The sequence below is a fragment of the Hippoglossus hippoglossus genome, chromosome 1, assembly GCF_009819705.1.
Source record: "Hippoglossus hippoglossus isolate fHipHip1 chromosome 1, fHipHip1.pri, whole genome shotgun sequence".
Classification (NCBI taxonomy): Eukaryota; Metazoa; Chordata; class Actinopteri; order Pleuronectiformes; family Pleuronectidae; genus Hippoglossus; species Hippoglossus hippoglossus.
The window spans coordinates 10418053-10438236 of record NC_047151.1 but is presented as its reverse complement, the minus strand read 5'-3'; the positions used below and the strand labels follow the sequence as shown (position 1 = coordinate 10438236).

The 20184-nt window shown below is 44.6% G+C and overlaps 2 protein-coding genes across 11 annotated transcripts in view; both read right to left on the bottom strand.

The window, feature by feature from the left end:
• Positions 1-124: 124 nt before the first annotated feature.
• Positions 125-20135, bottom strand: slx4 (SLX4 structure-specific endonuclease subunit homolog (S. cerevisiae)). 5 transcript variants are annotated; one of them, XM_034585318.1, is made up of 15 exons: positions 20125-20135; positions 13369-13445; positions 12165-12698; positions 11515-11713; positions 11186-11401; positions 10669-10892; positions 9485-9780; positions 8248-8515; positions 6601-6782; positions 6317-6463; positions 5703-5872; positions 3066-5485; positions 2189-2288; positions 1660-1977; positions 125-725 (listed from the first exon to the last, which is right to left on the bottom strand). In XM_034585318.1, exons 3-15 carry the CDS (start codon positions 12577-12579, stop codon positions 356-358), a joined length of 5325 nt encoding a protein of 1774 aa, XP_034441209.1. In that variant the 5' UTR covers positions 12580-12698; positions 13369-13445; positions 20125-20135; the 3' UTR covers positions 125-355. The 5 variants fall into 5 exon arrangements, with proteins under 5 accessions (XP_034441209.1, XP_034441198.1, XP_034441228.1 ...); XM_034585307.1 differs by lacking the exon at positions 20125-20135 and adding an exon at positions 13529-13588; XM_034585337.1 differs by lacking the exon at positions 20125-20135 and adding an exon at positions 13529-13586 and having other exon boundaries at positions 12165-12635.
• The window catches only part of crebbpa (CREB binding protein a), a 52195-nt gene continuing 47138 nt past the window's right edge, over positions 15128-20184 (bottom strand). For 5 of the 6 annotated variants that reach the window (XM_034585247.1, XM_034585253.1, XM_034585267.1 and 2 more), the window contains 4 exons: positions 19933-20100; positions 19493-19654; positions 18858-19139; positions 15128-18651 (listed from right to left, as the gene is read on the bottom strand). In XM_034585247.1, the coding sequence (XP_034441138.1) occupies positions 16399-18651; positions 18858-19139; positions 19493-19654; positions 19933-20100 (2865 nt within the window). In that variant the 3' untranslated portion in view covers positions 15128-16398. The remainder of the gene's footprint in view (positions 18652-18857; positions 19140-19492; positions 19655-19932; positions 20101-20184) is intronic. The other variant, XM_034585276.1, reaches the window with a different exon arrangement.

Genomic DNA, 20184 nt, shown 5'->3' with positions numbered 1-20184 from the left:
TTGGTATTAATAGAGGTGAAATAAGGATTTATTATACCACTCCAGAAAACATCAAGATTGACTGAGGAATCAGTTTTGAATGAAAAGATCTTTTGTTTACCACTGAGCATTTGAACATTTACCTTTTTTGTAATTCTTTATTTTCAGTCAGTCAAACCTTAAACCAAACTGTCCTCCATTTTAAACAAACTGGTAAAACTGTGATCAACTTTTGAGGAATCGAGTTGATCAGGAGCAAACCCACAATCTTTTGTAAAATGTTCAGAATCTAACGACCTCTTCTTTTCCGGAAAGTCCTTGTCAGACAAATGTTCCAAACCCTGAAGTAAAACCGGCCACTCTCCGTCATAGTGTTTTAAAGAGAAATTGTAACAGTTTTTTTCCTGCCTGCTCCTCTTACACCCGCTGCCTTCGTCCTCTTGGCCCGTCTGCGGCTGGGTGCAGAGTGGCCTGGCTTGGCCGTGGTGAAGGTGATGCACTGAGAGTCCAGGTAGTCCACCAGCTTGGCGGCGCCCAGGCGGATCCCGGCCGCCTTGAGTCGCTGTTGGAGCTGGGAGAGGACCAGAGGCTGGTACTGGAGGATCTGACTGTACAGTCCGGAGTCCGACAGGATGAAGGAACGCACGGCCTTGAGGCGGTCCTGAAGTTGAGTCACAGCTTGGGAGGCAGAGACGCCATCACTGTCTGAGTCGCCATCGGAAGTGAGGCACAGCTCTGGATTGGACCTGATAAGAGGGAGCAAAGTGGTTAAAAAAAGACACTATCAATGAAAGTTATTTCAAAACTACACCAAGTACCACTCCCATTTGATGTGATAATACACCATCTTACACCACTAATTGAAAATGTATTGTTGAATGTTGTCAATCTGCCCCATTTTACCTCCAATAACTGTTACCTACTTGATTATACTTCTAGTACTTCTCTATAATCTTACCATTATCTACAGAATAGTTTCACAATCAAACATTCTGTCTATAAAATGTCACGAAGTCGACCAGAACAACGTCCCAGAACCCAATAGGACCTAAATTGATAGTTTCGTCTGACGAGTAGTCCAAGATGCACAGATATATCATAGTTTAAAATAATCTGAGACAGGAAAACCAAAATACATAAGGAGCAAATGTGTTTGACAGGTGACAAATTATGTTTTGATTATCAGATGTATTTCTTGCGAGCTCTACTCCATATGGATAAAGCGACTCAAACTTAATGTATCCTGCGTGAGGCCATCGGGACAGACGCGTCTTCAACCCACTTTGACTATGCACCAGCCAAGACCCCAACATACTGTGAGGCAGCGCATCTCATTCTGGGCAGTGACAGCGAAACTGAATCGTGGTACCGTTGTTTTGATTGTGGTAGATGTTAAAAAAAGCTTATTTCTACAAGCAATTCATAGAAGCATTGACCGCTATAGTCCTAGTCCGTCCCTCAGTCAACCTGGGCGCAGCCTGTGCAGTTATGTGACAGGATTTCTAGTAGTGATCAAAACTTTTGTTTCATGGTGTCATTTTGAACCACGAGCTAGAACACTTGTCTGTGCCAGTGAACAGAATATCAACTGAACCCTCTGAAAATCTGTAAAGCAACAAAACAATTGTGCACTGACTCAAGCATGGAGCTGCGTAACACCTGAGGCAATTCACGCTGTACCTTCCAGACTCTTCACTGGCGGCTGTTGAAGAGGTGTTGGACCCCTGTGAGGCAGAGAGCAGCTCTCCCGCCTCCTCCTCCTCCTCCGCTCGCTGTTTCAGAGGGGAGACGGCAGCCGGCGCTATGGGCTCTTTAAACTTCACTGTCTGGCTGCCAGGAGCCGCTGAACTGGTGTTAGGGGGGGGCTTCCTCTTAGCAGCACGCCCCGCAGAGGGTGCCTCGTCCTCGGAGTCTGAACTGACCAGCTGGTGGGTGTACTGGTGGATCTCCTTCAGTTTGAGGATCATCTGGCGCTTGGGTAAAGGCCGAACGCCAAACCTGCACAGAGGAGACAGTCAGACAACAGATGGAGAGGAGGAAAACAAGCTGAGAAAGAGGAGGAAAGCCAGACAGACTAAGTTGACAGTGACACCAGGTAATCGGATAGTCCCTCAGTTAATAGCATTTGATTAAAAAAGAAAAACATGAGGGTAAAGAAGGTTCAGCGACTCTTTCACATGAGGGCAGAGATGAGAGTGAACTGACTGACCTGTTGAGTTTGTTCTTGAGATCCGGTGTGTCCATGTCAGAGTAGTGGGGCATGGGAGTGATGGGCACCATGGAGCAGTGCTTTTTATTGTGCAATGATGCTGTTGAGACAGAAACAAGATGATATTTCATTAGCACTACAGCTGTTGATTTCTTGACCATAATTTAATCTACAAAAGATATCTACCTGCTTTCCTTAAACTTTCCTCATCCACTGAACTGAGTCATTTTCCTGTTTCCCACTCATTTCAGAAATGAGGATAGAGACAAACCGTAAAGCCATTGAGACAAATAATGTCTGAACTAAAGTGTGACTCTTGCACCTGACACTTTATATTTATATTTCACACAGCTGACCTTGGGGCTGAATTCCCTGTGGTCTTTTGAGGCTGCTGTCACTGAAACGTAACTTCAATATCTTTTAAACATCAATAAGTTTGTCAAACATCAGTGAAAAAATTGTTTGACACTAAGGAACTGACATCTGAGCCTCAGTATCTGCTGATGATTATTTTGGACAGATGAAAGATTTCCGTTATCAAACTCTGTTGTAAAAGTAGGGCTGGACAATATGGCCAAAACCTTTACCAAGATAAAAACTTCAGTATTAGTGTATATTGATCAATATCGCAATAGATTTCACATAATCATTTTTGTTAAGTTTGAAGACAGATTTTTGCTCCTGCGTGAAGGTTGTGGTTTTCAACTCTTCTTTATGGGCAGAGAATGACACTTTAAAACATTTTACACATCTGAATTTCTTTTACAATTACATTTTAAGTTGCTCTAATTGTTATGAAGGCTCTTTGAGCTGCTGTGCCTGCTTCTGTTTACACTCATTTGGAAATGATTATTCTGTTTTAGTAACCTAACCATACCTGGCGTTCTGAGCTGAGCAGGAGGGTTCAACCTCCAAGAGAGAGGAAGAGCCTCCTCTTGTTCCTCCTCCCAGCTGTCCCACATTTGCGGGTTCATGAAGCTGTTGTGCGTGTCTGGTGGTGACGGGGTGAAGGAAGCGTTTCTATGAGCCTGTGCGCTGGTGGCTGGTTGTGCACTGTGGGCTTTAGATGGAGAGGAGTTCACCAAATCGCCGCAGCTGCTCGATGACTGGATACAGTGACTAGATGGTGGAGGATGACAGTCAACAGAGGTTGTTTCTTTTCGTTCCAGGCTACGTTCCTGCCGGCTGGATCCCCCGCTGTCCTCCAGCCTCAGACTGAAGCAGCCGGGGTTTGCTTCCACGCAGGCGTCAAGGCCCCACGAGTCATTGAAAGCAATGGGAGGCTCGTCCATGAAGCTCTGCTGGAAACTAGACTGGGCAATCTCTGCCTCCTCACTTTCTTCTTTTGCCTCCGCCTGTTGTCCTTCATCACGTGAGTCTTTATTTTTGCACTCGCTTTCTGTCCACTCATTTCTGCTTCCCCCTCTTTTGAGCTTATCCCCTGTGTTCTGATGACTGCTGGACTCAACAGAACGTCGACTCTCACTGGAGGACTTATGTTTCTGTGAACTATGAAGACCTCTGTGAGATGAAGAGGGTGAGGACAATGGGGAGAGATGAAAGCTCCGTAGCTCTGTCTTCTCTGGGCTCTCAGATGACGCCCTATCCCCCCCTTGACTGGTTGACCTCTGCTTGTCGAGGCTGCTGTTGAGCGGGGAGGCAGCAAGAAGAACAGGGAACTGTCGGAGCCCTGTGTGCAGGGGAGTGCTGCTGTAGGGCTGCTGCTGGACGTGCTGGGGTGTCTCCTGCTTTGAGGAAGCTTGGAGGGGATGACGGTGAGATGAGCTTGAGAGGAGTGCAAGTGTAAGTTTGTGCGGGAGAACTGCAGACATTTCTCTGTTCTTACTTCCGTCATAACTACTGGTTCTTTGAGGGGAAAAGTTGAGATCCAAGCTGGAGCTACAGGGAGCGGTCTCTTCCAGTTTCAACCTGGGAATGCTGCGCTCTGTTAGGCCAACGTGGGCAGTACTGCTGGAGTTGTGAAGTGTGTTGTGAAGTGGTAGAGCAGGGGAAGAGAAGAGAGAAGAGCGTGAAGAAGACGAATCGCCACTAGGGAACAGCTGTGTCCTGCAAATGCTGCTTTTGGTCTGTGTGGAGCTGGACCTGCTGGAGCTGGTCCTACTGCATCTTTCATGCTGCACCGGTGTGGACGGGATCAGCCAGGAGACTTCAGGGGAACAGTCTGGACTCGGATCACAACCGGAACCTGGATGACCTTGACCCAAGGCTGCAGATGGATCACCAGGATTTAACTCTAAACTACGGGACACTTTATTCTCCATGAGGGGTTCTGTAGGTTTCGGGATTGACTGAGGTTTGATTTGGGTGTAACTCTGCAGCTTCTGGACAGTGCAAGGAGAATGTGACGAAGGACTGCAGGGTCTTAGAACAGCCACATCTACCTCCATCTCCTCGCTTGAGTCGGACAAAACTATGAGCTCTGGCTCCTTCTTTTTGGGGGGTGAATCAGGAGAAACAGGAACACAAATACTACGAGGATCTTGGCCTTCTCGCTTCAAAGACAGACATTGTTTAGGCACGTCCAGTTCAACAGCATCGGTTCCTGAGTCCCCCACCTGGCCAGGGGACAGACCTGCCACAGGCAGGTTGGACGTACTGGGTGGAGGGCTCTGGGAAAAGGCATCGAATCCGCTTGGTGAGGACTGACGCAAAGTTCTGCCAGAGAGTTCACATGACGGTTTATGAGAGGACTGGTGTTTCTGGTAATGTACGGTGTGTGTCTTTGGTGGGCTTGAGGTTGAAGGTGACAAGGAAGAGGGGTCTTTGTCCTCGTAGACTCCCCAAGTGTCTGAGAAGAGGCGGCTGTAGGTGATATCCAGGCTGGGGTCTGGCTCAAGTTGAGAGTTCGGCTTTGGAGTTTTCTTGCTCAAGTCTCTTTTAGCTTCTGTCAGTTCTTCCTCTCCATCATCTACCTTTTCCTGCTCTTCATCGTCCTCTACTGAGTCTTTCTCCTCCTCCCTCTTTCTCTGTGTTGCTGCAAACTCGTAGATCTCCTCCAGCTCTTCCTCGTTCACCTGTTCCTCACAGATCTCTCTTTCACCAGATGTGACATCATCGGTTTGATGATCTTCTTCTTCCAACCTTCTCTCCTCATCATCTCCACCATCAGTATCTAATCCCTCGTCTTCCTCATCCTCTTCATTCCACATAGAGCGGAGGAGCACCATGAAGGCCTGGTCTGTTTGGTCGTTGGCGTTCTCGCCCTGGTTCGTGTAGTCTGCCTCCTGTTCAGGAGTCTGTGACTCACAAAGCTGCTGCAGCTCCTGCAAGTCGAACCTTAATGAAACACAAAAAGAGAAGAGTCTTCGCATAAATGATAGAATGAATTTGCAGCTTTTTCTTGTCTTTTTAACTTGAAATAAACGTCACGTACAAAGTGTTGTTTGATGTGAGGGGGCATTATGATTATGGTCTTAAAACAAAAAGGGATCAAAGTGCAAGGTTATTATAAAAATCTAATATTAAATATCTGTGCTTTAATCTCTACACTTACCTTGATGCCAGCTCTAGTATGTGAGGTCGCAGTGAGGCTGGGATGGAGCAGTGGGCCGTGTACAGGTACTGCAGCAGAGCGAACACAGCCTGTCCCGGGACGTCGCTCATCAACACCCTCTGGGCTGCAGACGAACCCTCCTCCTGCACCCCGAAACCACCTTCATGTAGCTGGGAGAGGACCAGAGGAAGGAAGACAGAGGAAATGATGAGTTGAAAGTCAAAGAGTAAGAAATATTGATAGAAGTTCTGGGCAAATATTGGATACTGGAAATTTGTTTTTATTGTATTGTGTTGTAAAAAACACACATTATATTCAATACAAATTCCAAGATTGGATTTGATTACTTCAGGTCCACACATCACCACTCAAGTTGTTTGAGCTAAACATCTGTGACATGCATCAGAAAACATTTGCTCAGCTTAATCGGAGGTACAGAAACTGTGTCCAGTACTGTGACAGTGACATATGTCAGTCATTAATAGGTCCTCTGTCAGTTTTACTGCATTTATTGCTGAAAAGCAAACTATGAAAACTGAAGAATAGTGGATTTCTACTTAATTATGTAACTCGAAACTAGTAACAGAGCTTCACTCATGTTGGATCATTTTTACCATTTCTGCCAGCAGGGGGCAGCGGGCGTACACCATGAAGGAATGGGCAAAGTAGACGTCTCCACTGTCGACCTGGATCTGCACATCACTGAGCTGAGGGTTGTTCACCATGCTGCTCAGGTCTGACTCCAGTCTCGATAGTGCCACCTACAGAGGAACCAAAGATACACAATCAATGTTTTTAATGGAGATTAAATGGTGACACTGTATCTATTAGTGGATACATCTGCACTGAACTGAAGATGAGAATCACTTCAGCTTAATGTGATTATGACTGGTCTTACCGATCGGTGGCTGCCTCGCTCTTCATCTCCACGTGGCTTGTCACTTTTCCTCTGTGCTTGTCTCTGTGTGTTTTCTGAGTGTGTGTGTGCCGCCTCTGGCAGGAAGCCACTCACACATATGTCAGCCTGCTCCTCTGACTCCTCCAGGAGGTTTGTAGACAGACTGGCTCTGCTCTGTTCGTCTGTGGGAACAGAGACAATCATGATCTGAACTTTAACTATGCAGCATACCAGAGAGTAGCAGTATATGCCAATCATTAAAAAAGGAAATGTAAGAAATGTTTCTTTGTAGAGTTGTGTATAGGGCTAGGCGATATGACTTCAAATCAATATCACGATTATTTCAAACTGTTACCTCGATTACGAGGTAATCAAAGTAAAGGTTACAAATGAGGCTGATCACTCAGCACCAGTCAACAAGTGACTCTGCTCTTCTGTTCTTTTCTAATCACTTACAAGTAGAACTGATCTTTATAAAAAACAACTGAAATCATAAATGCTGGTTGCTTTTACAATGAAGTCAAAACACTGCGTTACCTCATAATCAACGGGAAGAACTTCTCTCCTGTCTGCAGGAGAGAAGTGTGTGTGTGTGTGTGTGTGTGTGTGTGTGTGTGTGTGTGTGTGTCGGCTTAATTAGTTATTAATCGATGCTGTCGATTCATGAATTGGATTGTTCAAGTCACTTTAACCCTGATGTCCTGGCTGTGAGCGTCACGTTAGGTCTCGTGTTGTGTGGCAGCTGAAGAGCTTACGCACAAAATGTTGAAATTTGTTAGTTTCTTATGTTTTTTTCAATGTGTTTGACTACGCGTCTCATAAACTCTAGAGTGAATCAAACACAAAGTAAACTTAAGTACTGTTCAGGTCATAATAACTTCTGATTAGTAAACGTGTTTATTGTTTAGGTGTAAAGTGAGTGCAGGTCAGCAGGGGAATGAGGAGGGAGGACATTAAGGCAGAGTAAAACAGCACAGAACGTAGTGGAAACCTGACAGTTCGTGAATGCCTGCACTGGGGAAAGTATTAACCGAACTGACATGAGCAAAATGAAGTCGGTTAGAGGTTATCAATGTCGGTTTCGATACATTTTTGGTTAATTGCCCAGCGCTACTTGTGTATGAAGAAGGGAGAATGTTCTCAACCTTTCTCCTGAAGGAAATACCTATTTTTTTAAACAAAAGCTGAGCAGTTTAAACATTTTCTGTAAGACCATGCTGAGCATACATCAATGTAATATTAACCGTTTTGTTATGATTTAATACCCAGAATAAACACATTTAATTGACTGTGTTGAGCCTAAAGCATAAATATATACATGCACACTAGTTGTACAGTCCATGCAGAATAAATCCATCAATTTTAAGTAACAGGTTATGTGAAAACTGACTCACTCTGTTAGATGAAGAGTATAGGGCAAGTGCCTAATGCATGATTAAAGGTTTACAACTACAACAACAACAGGACACAACTCAAACTGACAACAATAACAGGTTAAAGAGCAAATAATTATCCGTTTTCTTTGCATGTGCTAAGCAAGTATTCAGGAATGACTGTAGTGTTTATTAGGATAAAGGCACCCCCCCCCCCCAAAGGTAAACACACATTTCATGAGAATACAGTTTGTGTAATGTGTGCATGAGTTACTTTTGTCACTGCCCGAGGTAGTGTAGTGTATGTATCTGCACTGTGTGAGGGTCATGCCGTCTTCAGCCAGCTCCATCAGGTCCCTCAGGGCCTGGCTGCCCACTGGGTGCTGCCCCGTGCCCGGGGTGGAGGGAGCCGAGGAGGAGGCTGCAGTCTGGGAGGAAGAAGGCAGGATGGAGGTCCTGGCCCCTGCCACAGGAGTTCCTTCAGTCAGAGGTCGCAGAGAAGACTCAGACTTGTTTCCAGCGTTCAAAGGGGCTGCAGCAGTCTAAAGGTGGAAGAGATCAGTTTAGATCTAACTCAACTGTTATGTAACTTTTTAAAATCAAATATTCAATGAGTCATGAAAGCTCACATTTTACACATAATTAAAAGCAAATAAAACAAATGGAAATTGTGAAAAAATAAATTACACACATTTCTCATCAGTTTATCACTTTTTCAGAACAGTGGATCACTTTTCATTGCTTTGACGCAAAATAAATGCATCAGCCCATATTTCATTTTTCTCTATTCTTATCTACGTGCTGTTTTGTCAGTTAAACTCGACTATATATCTATAGTCACAGTATACTATACATGTGCAGTGGGGTCCAAAAGTCTGAGACCAATTTATCTATAGTGAATATGTTAGTTTAGGATTAAAATAAAGCCTACAGAAGCACGTTGTAGCATTAATGATTCATGTCGTTTTTTTTACTGTGATAAAATGTTGGTTTGTGCAGAAAGGAAAATGATAAACAAATAAAACCTTCAAAAACAGTATATTGTAATGCAAGTGTGTCTTTTTTGTCAAATTATTGACATTGTCTTTCAGGGACACAAGTGAAGTCAGTGTTGTGAGTTTTGGTTGCATAATTGGGTGCATTTTTGGATGAAAAAGTGAAGTCAAGTTCAATATCATGGATGAGGATGTAAACTGAACAGGATAAAATATATGAGAAGCAGCTATCAGTGCAACTGTCTCCCTCGTCTTTAATGAATATGTCATGCTTGGTTTTATGCCACATCAGGTTTAAAAGGCGTCTTGATAAATTCACTAACCCAAATTTGGAAAGTTGGCTCTGCTGTCAGATTCTACTGATCAATAACAGTAATTCCCTTAGTTTCAGACACTTTATATATGAATCTGCACAACCAGACCAGACAGTGTTAACTCCAGTCTTATTTCTGTTCCCCACTGAAACCTGACAGACATAATATAACACGATATGTAATCAAGTCTGTGATCTCTCACCTTTGGGGTTTCCCAAGGAGTAATGAACTCTCTGAGCTCCTGAGTGTAGAAATCTGACTGACAGGTGAAGCTGCTGCTCAGCAGTGTGCTTTTCTGCCAGAGGGGGGCCGCCCTGCTCAAGCCACACAGGCTGCTGGGGCAGCGGGTCGGGGTGGGGGGAGAGGGGGCCCGGCTGTGTAGAAGGAGAGCAGAGACACGTTCCTGCAGCCTCACCAGGGCCGCCTGAGCATCCTGAACGAGCAGGAGCGGAGGAGGACGAGGGACGGCTCCTTTTTTCTTCTTTCTACGCCCTTTACCTGCACCAGGTGGAGGAGACAGGTTTACATGCCGTCTGCACAAGAGAGGCTTTTTCTAGTTCTAATCAAAGGCAACTGGATTTGCTTGAAGTTACTGAAGATGTTTCAGCTTCAGATCTAGAAAGCAAGTTCAGTTTCTTTCATATACCCAAGAATCTTCACAGACATCTCCAAGTCCATAAGTCTGCAAATAAATTGGCTAATTACGTATAATTTGTACTCATCTATGCATTTGGCTACTACCCAGACAATAATACAACTGTATTCTAAAACCAATCGTTTCCCACAGTTTATGTCATGTCTTTGTATGTTAAATGTCCAACAGATATTAGTAGAGACACAACTTCAGGCCTCGCCAAAGTTAACACACACATGCGGACACAGAATACATTGTGTTCTGAAATATTTCTTCCAGCAATGACAAAGATAAAAAGAAAACTGCTTCTACGGTTTCACAAGTTAAACAAAGTAAAATGCTTTACAACTCCCACATTATTAACACAATAAATTCACAGACACACATTAGACAAATGTGTAAAAACTCCTGTGTTAAAATCCAGCCTGTTTAATTGTTCACATATAATTAACTAAGTTCCTAAATTTGGTTTCTTCTGTCTTAACATGGCCAATCTAAAAAGAAGAGGATAAAGCAAAGTAAAGGCAGGTTATACATCCTAGGAAAATTATCTCCAAGGATGATGTTAATACCAGACACACAAGGGTATCTGGTCTGAGATGAATTAATCAGACACAGGTCCGAAGTGTGAGAAATAAAAATAATTCAACCGAGAAGGTAATTTCATAAAAACATAGCTTAAGCTAAGAAATCATTTCTAAAAGTTCCTCTAATATATTTGATGATGTATTATAAAAACTCTACTACTGTACCTGTGTCTGGTTTCAGCACTGGAGTCACGGAGGTGTGAACGGCAGTGACCTCTGTTTTTAACCCTCTCTGTGCCTCCCTCTCCTGTTCCAGCAGGGTGGAGGACAGAGCCAGAGCCACCATGGTGTCTTCATCCAGAGGATCGCTCTTCTTCCTGGGCTTCTTCCTCGCTGGGACGCCAGGCTTGGAAGGGCCTTTCCTTTTAGTGCCTCCAGTCTGTGTGCGTCTGTGACGTTTGATTAAACTTTGTTAGTGCAAACTTACTTGGTGATAAGCCATCTATTTTTATTGTAGGAAAAGATGAGCAATGAAACATGACATGGTTCAGTTCAACATTCTCAATCAGACTGAAATCCAGCAATGAGAGTAACTTGGTCCATGCAGGGAGGAAAACAGTCACCATCAAAAGCCAACAAATGTTTATGGAGCAGCTGCATCACTTATTGCTACTGACAGTCAGCTCAGAGGTTTATTAAGGTGTTGTCTTGTATCTGGACTGACATGATGAGGCTGACTCACGCTGTGTTGACAGTGGGGACGTTCTGGGTCTCTTCAGCCTGTCTCTGCAGAGCCTGCAGCAAGACAGCTGGAAGTACGCCCATGTCTGAGGAGCAGCGCTTCAGGTGGGCCGAGCGACTCTTCTGGGACTTGAACTTCTTACCACAGATCGGACATTCAGGGAGAGCAGGGGGAGGAGGAGGGGGTGGGGCGCTCTCTTCACTGTCATCTAAACACCTATAAAGAGGGATCATTCTCACTGTCAATGTGACCAACAGTCTATTGCTCGTCATCTCTCGGAGTCAGATCACCAACAGAGCACCAACAATAAAAAATATACATGTCCAAACCTGTTGATATGTTGCGTTCGCCCATCGGGGGTCATGTGTGACAGGTCTCGATGGCAGATCTGACAGAAGAAGAGGCCTCCGTCCTCCAGGTTCACCACCTCGGCCTCTGCTGCCTCCTTGTCCAGCTCCTGCTGCAGCCGCAGGGCCAACGCCTCGTCACTGTCTGGGTGGAGACCAGAAGTGCTGGGTTGTGGAGGATCTGCGCACAGAGACGAGGGTGGACCGGATTCAAAACACATACAGATACAAAAGACGAAAAAACCTAAGCACAAGAGAACCATGAGCAAAAACACACTAAGAGACCTGCAGAGTCAGGTGAGAATTCTTTGTCGGTTTGTCCAGACAAGCGACCCTGCTCACATTACACATTCTCTAGTGTTAATACAAACATGTTGCAGCCTTAACTGTAAAAATTGCATGGAAGAAAATCAATAAAATTATTTTAAATTATTATCATTATATTATTACAACAATATAGCTTATAGTATATGTCTGTCTACAGGGCCACCTTTACATCCCACATTCTCCTTATAAAAGTCAAAAACTTTTTAAAAGGAGCAGGGGGAGAAGCACAGCATATGTCTCTGCTGCGTGCTGGGTGAAGGACACAGTGATTAGAAATCTGTTCAAATAGCATCATGTCATGTCACCTTGTCTTTGTGGCGGTGGGTTCGGAGTGCAGTCGTTCTCGTGGCTTGTTGGCAGGGTCGCGTCCCTGTGCACCATCCTCTGAGGACTGGCTCTCTTGAACTGTTGCATCCTGAGGAGCACTTTGTCTTCCGCTGTCAGGACTCTCTCAGCTCTGGCTCCTGAAGGCACAGCCAAAGACCCAGCATCTCCTGAGTCACAGCCAGTCCCACTGCAGACAGACTGGGTCCCTGGGACTTTTGGCCGAGAGTCACCATCCTTTTTGTTGTTTCTCCTCCTCTTGACACTCTCGCTTGCCTGACTGGAGGCTGACTGATGCTCTGCTCTCCGTGGCGGCCTGGGTTCAGCTGGTTTCTTTCGGACTCGTTTCAGCAGCTTGGATGCAAGATCTACAAAATCCTGGTCAGAGTCGTCCATGATAGTGAAGTTTTCCTCCCATTGAAAGGCCAATGGAGCTGCTGGTCACGACCAGCCTGCAAAGATAGATGGTATAGTGGGAAACTGCCACTCCTCCTGGGACAGAAGCACAACCCCATCTAGGAAAAAGAAAAGAAAATATAACAGAAAAATTACATTCGGAAAATATTACAATATCCAAAATAGTAATGCATAAATACACACACTTGCAAATGGAAAAACAAAGCATTCATTGGCTCTCTTTTGAAGAAGAAGAAGAAAACAACAAATAAACATCTTAGAACTCAAATGTAAAAATATATGCACCTTCACTTTATGTTGGCTTAAAGTAACTTCACATCTAATCTAGACAAAGCACAACATTTAAACATGAAATAATATGATTTGTACAGTTTGTAAAGTTAAAAAAAAATCTAACTGCTGTATTTTAGTGACTTAAAACAGACTACTACCTTTCACACACTTTCCACCCAGGTTTATAAATAGGAAAAGTATGAACTATAACAACAGAACCTTCAAAATGAAAGTCTCCCTTAATCCACATAGGGATTTGCAGGAATATAAAATGCCCTGTTAATAATTTGAGCACAACATACACATGACCACATAAGCAGGGGCGTGTTAGCAACATCTAATAAAACAGCAACGTTATCGTTTGGTACAAACTTGTATCTACAAACGTAGCTTCGATAAGATCATTCTACCAGAGAAATAACGTTTGAGGTCGTTTGTTTATGGTGAAAATATCAGTTAGCCTGCTAGCTGCTCATGCTAATACACAACACTCACCCAGGTTTTAATGAATGAGCTCTTCCGCTTTAGCTTCCAGCCTCATGGTTCTCGGCTCTGCTGCATTAGTCCTTCTCCTGACATTTTAAATCAAATATAACTTCATTTGTTCATCGGTTGGAGAATAAAACAGACGAAAAGCTCATGGATGTGTATTTACATTTCAAAACGACTCCCACTCAGCCGCGTCACTGCGAGCTTCCCGTCATGTGACTGGGAGCCAACCAATGAGTAGTCGTCCGGCAGGTCACGTGACTAAGACCGCGGAGTAATGTGTCACAACTTGTTCCATGACCGTAAATCCTGATTGAGTAGCGAGCAGGCTCATCTAGTAAAAAGTGTTGAATTAAATATTTGTGAATGACTGTTTATATTTTCTATTCACCCCAACAAACAGGATGCTGTTTACAACAAGCAACTTGTGGTGGTACATTTTATATTATGGTCCTTCTAGGATACTGTAACCATAGTAGCAACAAAGTGATGCTCAATTTCATGGAGAAAATCACGAAGATCTGAATTTCTCTAAATCAAACTATTAAAACTTTTAAGTGAGCGATAAAAGTAAAATTATATTTATTATCACTCCTATTCACAAATAGTGAATATGTATTGATTGAAGTGTCCCATTAGAGACCCTGAGCTGAGCACGCCTCCATTTTTTGTCTAATATATCTAATTATAGTAATGAGCTCATTTTCATTTTGCATTCATCAGGGATATAAAACAACTAAAATAAATCCAGCATTGATATCTAACTTAGTTCTTAAAAAGCTACATGTCTCACATTTCAGCCATATTGATAATGTATTTATACATGATATAGATTATTGTTAATGTAAAGTTTGCAGAATAAAAGACCACTGAATTAACTGAGTTTTTTTAATGACTTGCATTATGGCAGATGTGATCTTAATCTCTGGTCAGATATTCCTTCCCTGAGCAGATCACCAGTGTTGTCTTATTGCTCAAACAGCATTATCTCTAAACGAGGCCCAATTTGTGCAATGTGCTGTAAGTAATCAACTTAAGTGATTGGAAGCTGTCACCTACTTTACTCAGATCACGTAAATCGTATATTTCAAAATTTTGTCAGGATTTACACATCCACAACCGTATTTCCTCCCTCCATCTTTTCTTTGATATTTGTGTCAAAACGTATTATCTTGGAATCCAGAAAAAAGTATTTTTTCAATGTTTACTTGAATTCCTTTGATAGGTTCAAAATATTGAATTCAAAATTTTTCCAATAGGACTGGAATCAGTACTTGTTCTAATTTTACTGCGTTTTCTGGAAGTTATATGCAGTCTTTACTTTATACTCGATCAGAGCTGACTTTGTCATTGATACAGGAAGTGATTAAACTCAATCAAATAAAAGGGGAGACAACAGAGGGGGTATTAACCCTTCAACACATCCTTGCAAGTAAGCGATTAAAAATCTACAGAATGAACCTTTTTATAGTCTCCAAAAAGCTCCACCTTAGAAGAGCTGCATCACAACAAACTATCCTCACCGTGGCAAAACCTGCAAATTTGCACACCTTTCCAATCAGACGTACGAAATGATGTCACGAATAATGGTTTCATCAGGATCAAATGTTTGCTGCAGAAATGTGCAGACGCAGGGCCTCAACCAGAGTTGTATAGTTGAGACACTTTTTTCTCCACATTGTTGCTGGTGACTGGATGATAAAACACTGCCAAGTTAAAACAAACATGAGTGATCCGTCATTATTTAGCCAACAGAGTCCTGGAGTTCTTCTGCTGCACACAGTTTATTTAACAATATGGTATATAAGTAAGAAATGAGTCTTTAACCAGTATATACAGTGATTTCATTCTCTCTTCCTTATATTTATAGTATTTTGCTTAATAACTTGATTTACAATAGAAGAAAAAGTAAATCCCCCTAATTCAAGTTTTCATGTGAGAGGAATGAGGGTTGACAAAACATTTAACATTTTTCCAGGGTGAATCTCAAACGTGTCCTTCATCCCTAGATAACACACGACTTAGTGTACAATTTAGAGGAAGGGGCATGATTGGAGATGTGGCCTACGAACAACCGGTGATCATTCCACCTCAGCTTAGGGGGCTGGTCTCTTTCTCACTCTTTACACTTTACAATATTTGTATGACAAAAATGTATGACAAATTCTTTTTAATGTCAAAGCAACAATTTTCTACACCTGCAAGACACTTCTTTTTTTCAAATTCCAGGCCACTGAGATGTAGATTGCAGTCCTTTGTCATCTTTGTAGGTGAAACCAGTCAAAGCTGTGTTTCTCTTAGTGACTGTGAGGGTTTGTGTCAGTGTCTTCATGTGTGCCTGCATACATGCCCATGTATACACAACCTGGCGCAATCCATTTCCTAGTTTTAATACAACTGAGTGCTCTTCATACACACAAAGAGGAAGGGAGCAGTCCCTGTCCCTGAACGCATCGTCTTGGAGTAATGGTACAACACTAGATTACATTGCCAGGAGTGACAGTTTGAGAACAAAAACCTGGCCCAATTCCCAGACAAATTATTTTACAGTTTCAACACAAATATGCTTTAAGTTTTTTTCCAAAGGTACAAAATAAAAAGATATGAATAATATAATGAAATTGTACATTTTCCTTAAAAAAAGAAAGAAGAATGAGAAAGGCATGAAACATACCAAAAACAAACCAAAAATAAAATTGAGTATTGAACACATTTGGTCTCAACCAAAAAATATATTCTTTGTGATTTAAATTTTATCTTAGAAGCATCTTGCAAATTCCTCAACATCTTAAGGAGGAAACACCCTTCCACTTGGGTTTAGGAAACAATTCCCCAGAAGTGTTGACTTTTTTTTGTTTTGTATTTTTCTCAACCAAATTTTCTTTTTACAACAACTTTTTACTCAGTACAAAAAAACCATTCTCAACCATAGAAAGAACAAAGCGAACAGCATAAAGAGTCCGAAGGGAAGCTAGGAGGAAGAAGAGCATTGGGAGGATGGGTCCTGGGAGTGAGATTGTGTTCCCAGCAGAAATGCTACAATCCCTCCACAAACTTCTCCAGAGTGTCCCCTGTAGCATCTCCCACCATCCCCAAGTCACTGTTCAGCCCTGCTCTGTTGGGTGTGTTAAGCTGCGGCAGCATGGCACTCTGTTCTGGTGTCCCCAAGTGTCCCTGCTCCATGGATTGCAGCGAGCCCCCGAGTCCCGGGCGCGGGGAACCCGAGTGTGGCGAGGGCTGGGGCTGGATCTGCGGCGATGGACTGGAATGTGGCGGCTGTTGCGAAGGCGGACAGGGGGACTGGACGGGCGCAGGGGAACGGACCTGGTTGCTGAGGGTGTTGGCTAGTGTGGGCTGACCAGGAAGGTGGGCTCCACCCTGGGGCTGGCCAGCCAGCAAGTGGGTCTGGGGGCTCATCGGGCTGGGCTGGGCGGGGGAGCCCATCTGCTGCTTGAGGACGGCCTGCTGCTGCTGGGGAAGCTGCTGCTGCTGCTGCTGTTGGAGCATTCGCTGATGCAGCAAGTTCTGGCTGGGGTCCATCCCCATGCCTGGCTGGGCCATCTGAGACAAGGGTGGGAGCTGGCCCATGGGACCCCCAGCTGCTCCTGGGCCTGTCTGCATGGCTATTTGCTGCTGCTGCTGCTGCATGCGGATCTGGGAATATGTAGCTGCTGTACCCTGCGTTTGTGCAGGGAACTGGCCAGGGTGGCCCTGAGGCATCACCCCCTGCTGTTGCTGTTGCTGCTGCTGCTGTTGTTGTTGCTGCTGCTGCTGTTGTTGTCTTAAGAGCTGCCGACGGTAGAGCTCCTGGAGCTGGGGGTTGTTGTTCAACAGCTGTCCTTGAGCCCCTAAAGCTGCCATGCCCTGCGCAGGAGGCTGCTGCGGCTGCTGTGGGGGTATCCCCGGCCTCTGCACTGCTCCTCCTGGCATGGCCATGGCCTGCATTGCAGGCATGCTGGGCTGTTGTTGCTGACCTGCTTGCTGCTGCTGTGGCTGGTTGGCATGGTACTTGGCTGTTCGCTGTTTGATGAAAGCAGCCATTAGCTGAGGGTTTGATTTGAGGATGTTGAGAACTTGCTGCTGCTGTTGCGGTGAGCTGGGAGACTTGAGGGTGCGTAGGAGGTCCTGCAGGGCATTGGGAGCGATAGCACCAGGTCTCTGGGGTGTTTGTGGCCGGGCACCTGGCTGCTGTGTTATCAGAATCCTCTGACCCTGCTGAGGCTGCTGCCCTGGTAGCATCATGGCTCTCTGCATGGTCATGGCCTGCTGTGGCGTCTGGCCAGGGACGAGGCCTGGTTGTTGAGTCTGAGCTGCCTGCATGGGCCCTGCAGCTCCGGGCCACTGTCCTGGGGCCATGCCGGTTTGCATCACCTGCGGCCCCCTGGGCCCAGGCACCATTTGCATGGGTGGCTGAATTGGTCCAGTCATGCGCTGCTGTGGCTGCTGGGGGTTCATGGGCAAACCGTTCATGTTGACCCGGTAGTTCTGCTGGTTCTGCTGGGCCTGTGCCATCATCTCGATGTGCCGCGCCATCTTGACTGCAGCAAGGGGAGGCTGCTGCTGCATCTGCTGAGGTGGCTGGGGCGGCTGGGGGAGAGGAGACTGCTGCTGGTGTAGAGGGGAGGCCTGGGGCCCAGGCTTGCCCTGGGATACTGGTGCTTGAGGCTGGCCATTACGAGGTGCATTGGAAAAAGAAGGGGCCATGACACCTGATGAGTTGGGCGTCTGCGGCTGATTGGAGAGTGGCTGCTGGGGTGTCTGGGGAGTGTTAGGCTGGCCATGGGAAGTGGGGGTACTGGGGGCAGCTGAGGCCGGAGGGGATGGCAGCGGCATGGTTCTTCCCTGCATGGTGGCCATTCTCCTCCTCATCAGCTGGGCCTGCTGGAGCCTGTGCTGCAGCTGCTGCTGGCGAAGCTTGTGCTTGATGTTCAGGCAGAACGGGACAGGACACTTGTTCTCCTGACAGTGCTTTGCATGGTAACAGCATAAAGCAATAAGCTGCTTGCAAACGGGGCAGCCACCGTTGGTTTTGCGCTTGCAGCCCTTGGTGTGTTGAACCACTCGCTTCATCTTCTGGCAGGATGGCAGGGAGCAGTTGGCATTGCGACACTGACAAGCATGGACCAGGGACTGGATGCAGCGTTGGATACTTAGGCGTCGGCTCTCCTGCGGGCTCTTGGAGGCCTCTCCACTCTGGCCGTTGCTGTCGTCGTCCAGGCCGAGGCCCCACTTCACCATCTGGTGCTCGTGGCCCTTTATGTTATAACAACTGATGCAAAGATCAAAGTCCTGAAAAAAAGGGAGGGAGAGGGAAACAGTTAACAGGAGTTAAAAAGTTTCAAAAATATATTAATCATAAGTTTCATATATGATCTCTGTGATCAAGTCAATTTCCCTTGTCTGTATATCAAAAACTGAACAGACTTCCACCTTATTGTTTTACCTGTTGTGATTTTGTAAAACCACAGTAAGGCACAAAAATAGCAGCAACTCACCTCACACACGGTGCAGTGCCAACGTGTCTCCACATGGTGCTTGCACTCGTTGCAAGTGTAGACAAAACGATCCTGTCCCTGGTTGTGCAATTCAACCAGCATGCACATGGTGCTCCACTTGCACCTCCTGAGGGAGCTGAACTCCCAGTGCTTATCTCTGGCCAGAGTCAGGAAGGCATCACGGCCGTCCATCAGGTCGCAGGAGAGCGAAGGGTCGGGGTCAACGATGGGCGGCAAGGTGTTGACCAAGGGACCAGAGTGGAAGTGAATGACAAAGAACACCTTCACCGGAGAGAAATAAAGACGAACTTGAGTCAGCAAAGCACAAATAAAGTGAAACAAGTTTTTTATTGATTACTCTATCAAATTTTTTTTTTTATCTATTATTTTCTGTTAAATAAAACCAGATATTTTACCATTAAATTAATGAACCATTTCAAACATCAACTTTTACCCAATTATATTACCCAAACAAAAAGTTCAGATTTGTTTAACTATTTGTAGTAATATCAAATTTAATTTGGCCCAATGTAGTAATTGATTAAGTCAGCACAGAGTGCCAGCTGAAATTTACGTATTCAAAGATTTACTTGATTATTACATGTAAACGAAGGAAAAACAGATAAAAGCCGGACCTCTTTGTGCTTCTCCATGGAGGCGTACAACTTCTGGGACAAATCATTTGCTACATTCGGCATCCCAGGCTTCTTCTTATTGGCCCGGCTCACACTGCTCTTGTTTTTATTTGTCTTTTTGTTGTTCTTCTTCTTAGCATTTTTGCTGTCACCTGGCGTACCCTGAGGAGAAAAACAGCGTATTGAATTAGCATATTCTCTCATCGTGTGGATGATTGACAGTCTTTCCATCGGTCAAGTTAGTTCAAATTACAGTGATTTTGGTTCTTCAGGAGGCCATGTGTTATAACAATAACAATATTCCAGGTTTTACAAAGTAGTGGAAAAAATAATATTCATATTGTATAGGAATGTTTAAGGACAAAATAGCTGTCAAAGACAATATGATTAAACAGTGGACTTGTAGTACCGCATTATCAAACATTATACAAAGTTCTTACCTCAGGAGTTTCACAAGCAGCTGTGTTCTCCTCCTTCTTCCTCTCCTCCTCCTCCTGCTCCAGCTCCTTGATGCTCTCCTCCAGCACGTTGGGCCAGAAGTCGCCCTCGAAGTAGGGCAGCTCATTGGCGCTGATCAGTCGGTCCTCAGTCGCCTGTTTGAAGATGTCCTGTGGATAATAAAAGATATCCACAATTTAAAAACATTATTCTTAACATTATTATTCAAATCTAAGCAGAGATGTGACAGGAAA

What these genes read in the sequence shown, in the direction of transcription:
- slx4 (XM_034585318.1), bottom strand. Translation starts at nt 12,579, where the DNA reads ATGGACGACTCTGACCAGGATTTTGTAGATCTTGCATCCAAGCTGCTG. An exon ending in CTCCTTGGGAAACCCCAAAG is followed by an intron (nt 8,516 to 9,484) that starts GTGAGAGATCAC and finishes TTCCACCTTTAG; the next exon opens with ACTGCTGCAGCCCCTTTGAA. An exon ending in ATACTAGAGCTGGCATCAAG is followed by an intron (nt 5,486 to 5,702) that starts GTAAGTGTAGAG and finishes TGTTTCATTAAG; the next exon opens with GTTCGACTTGCAGGAGCTGC.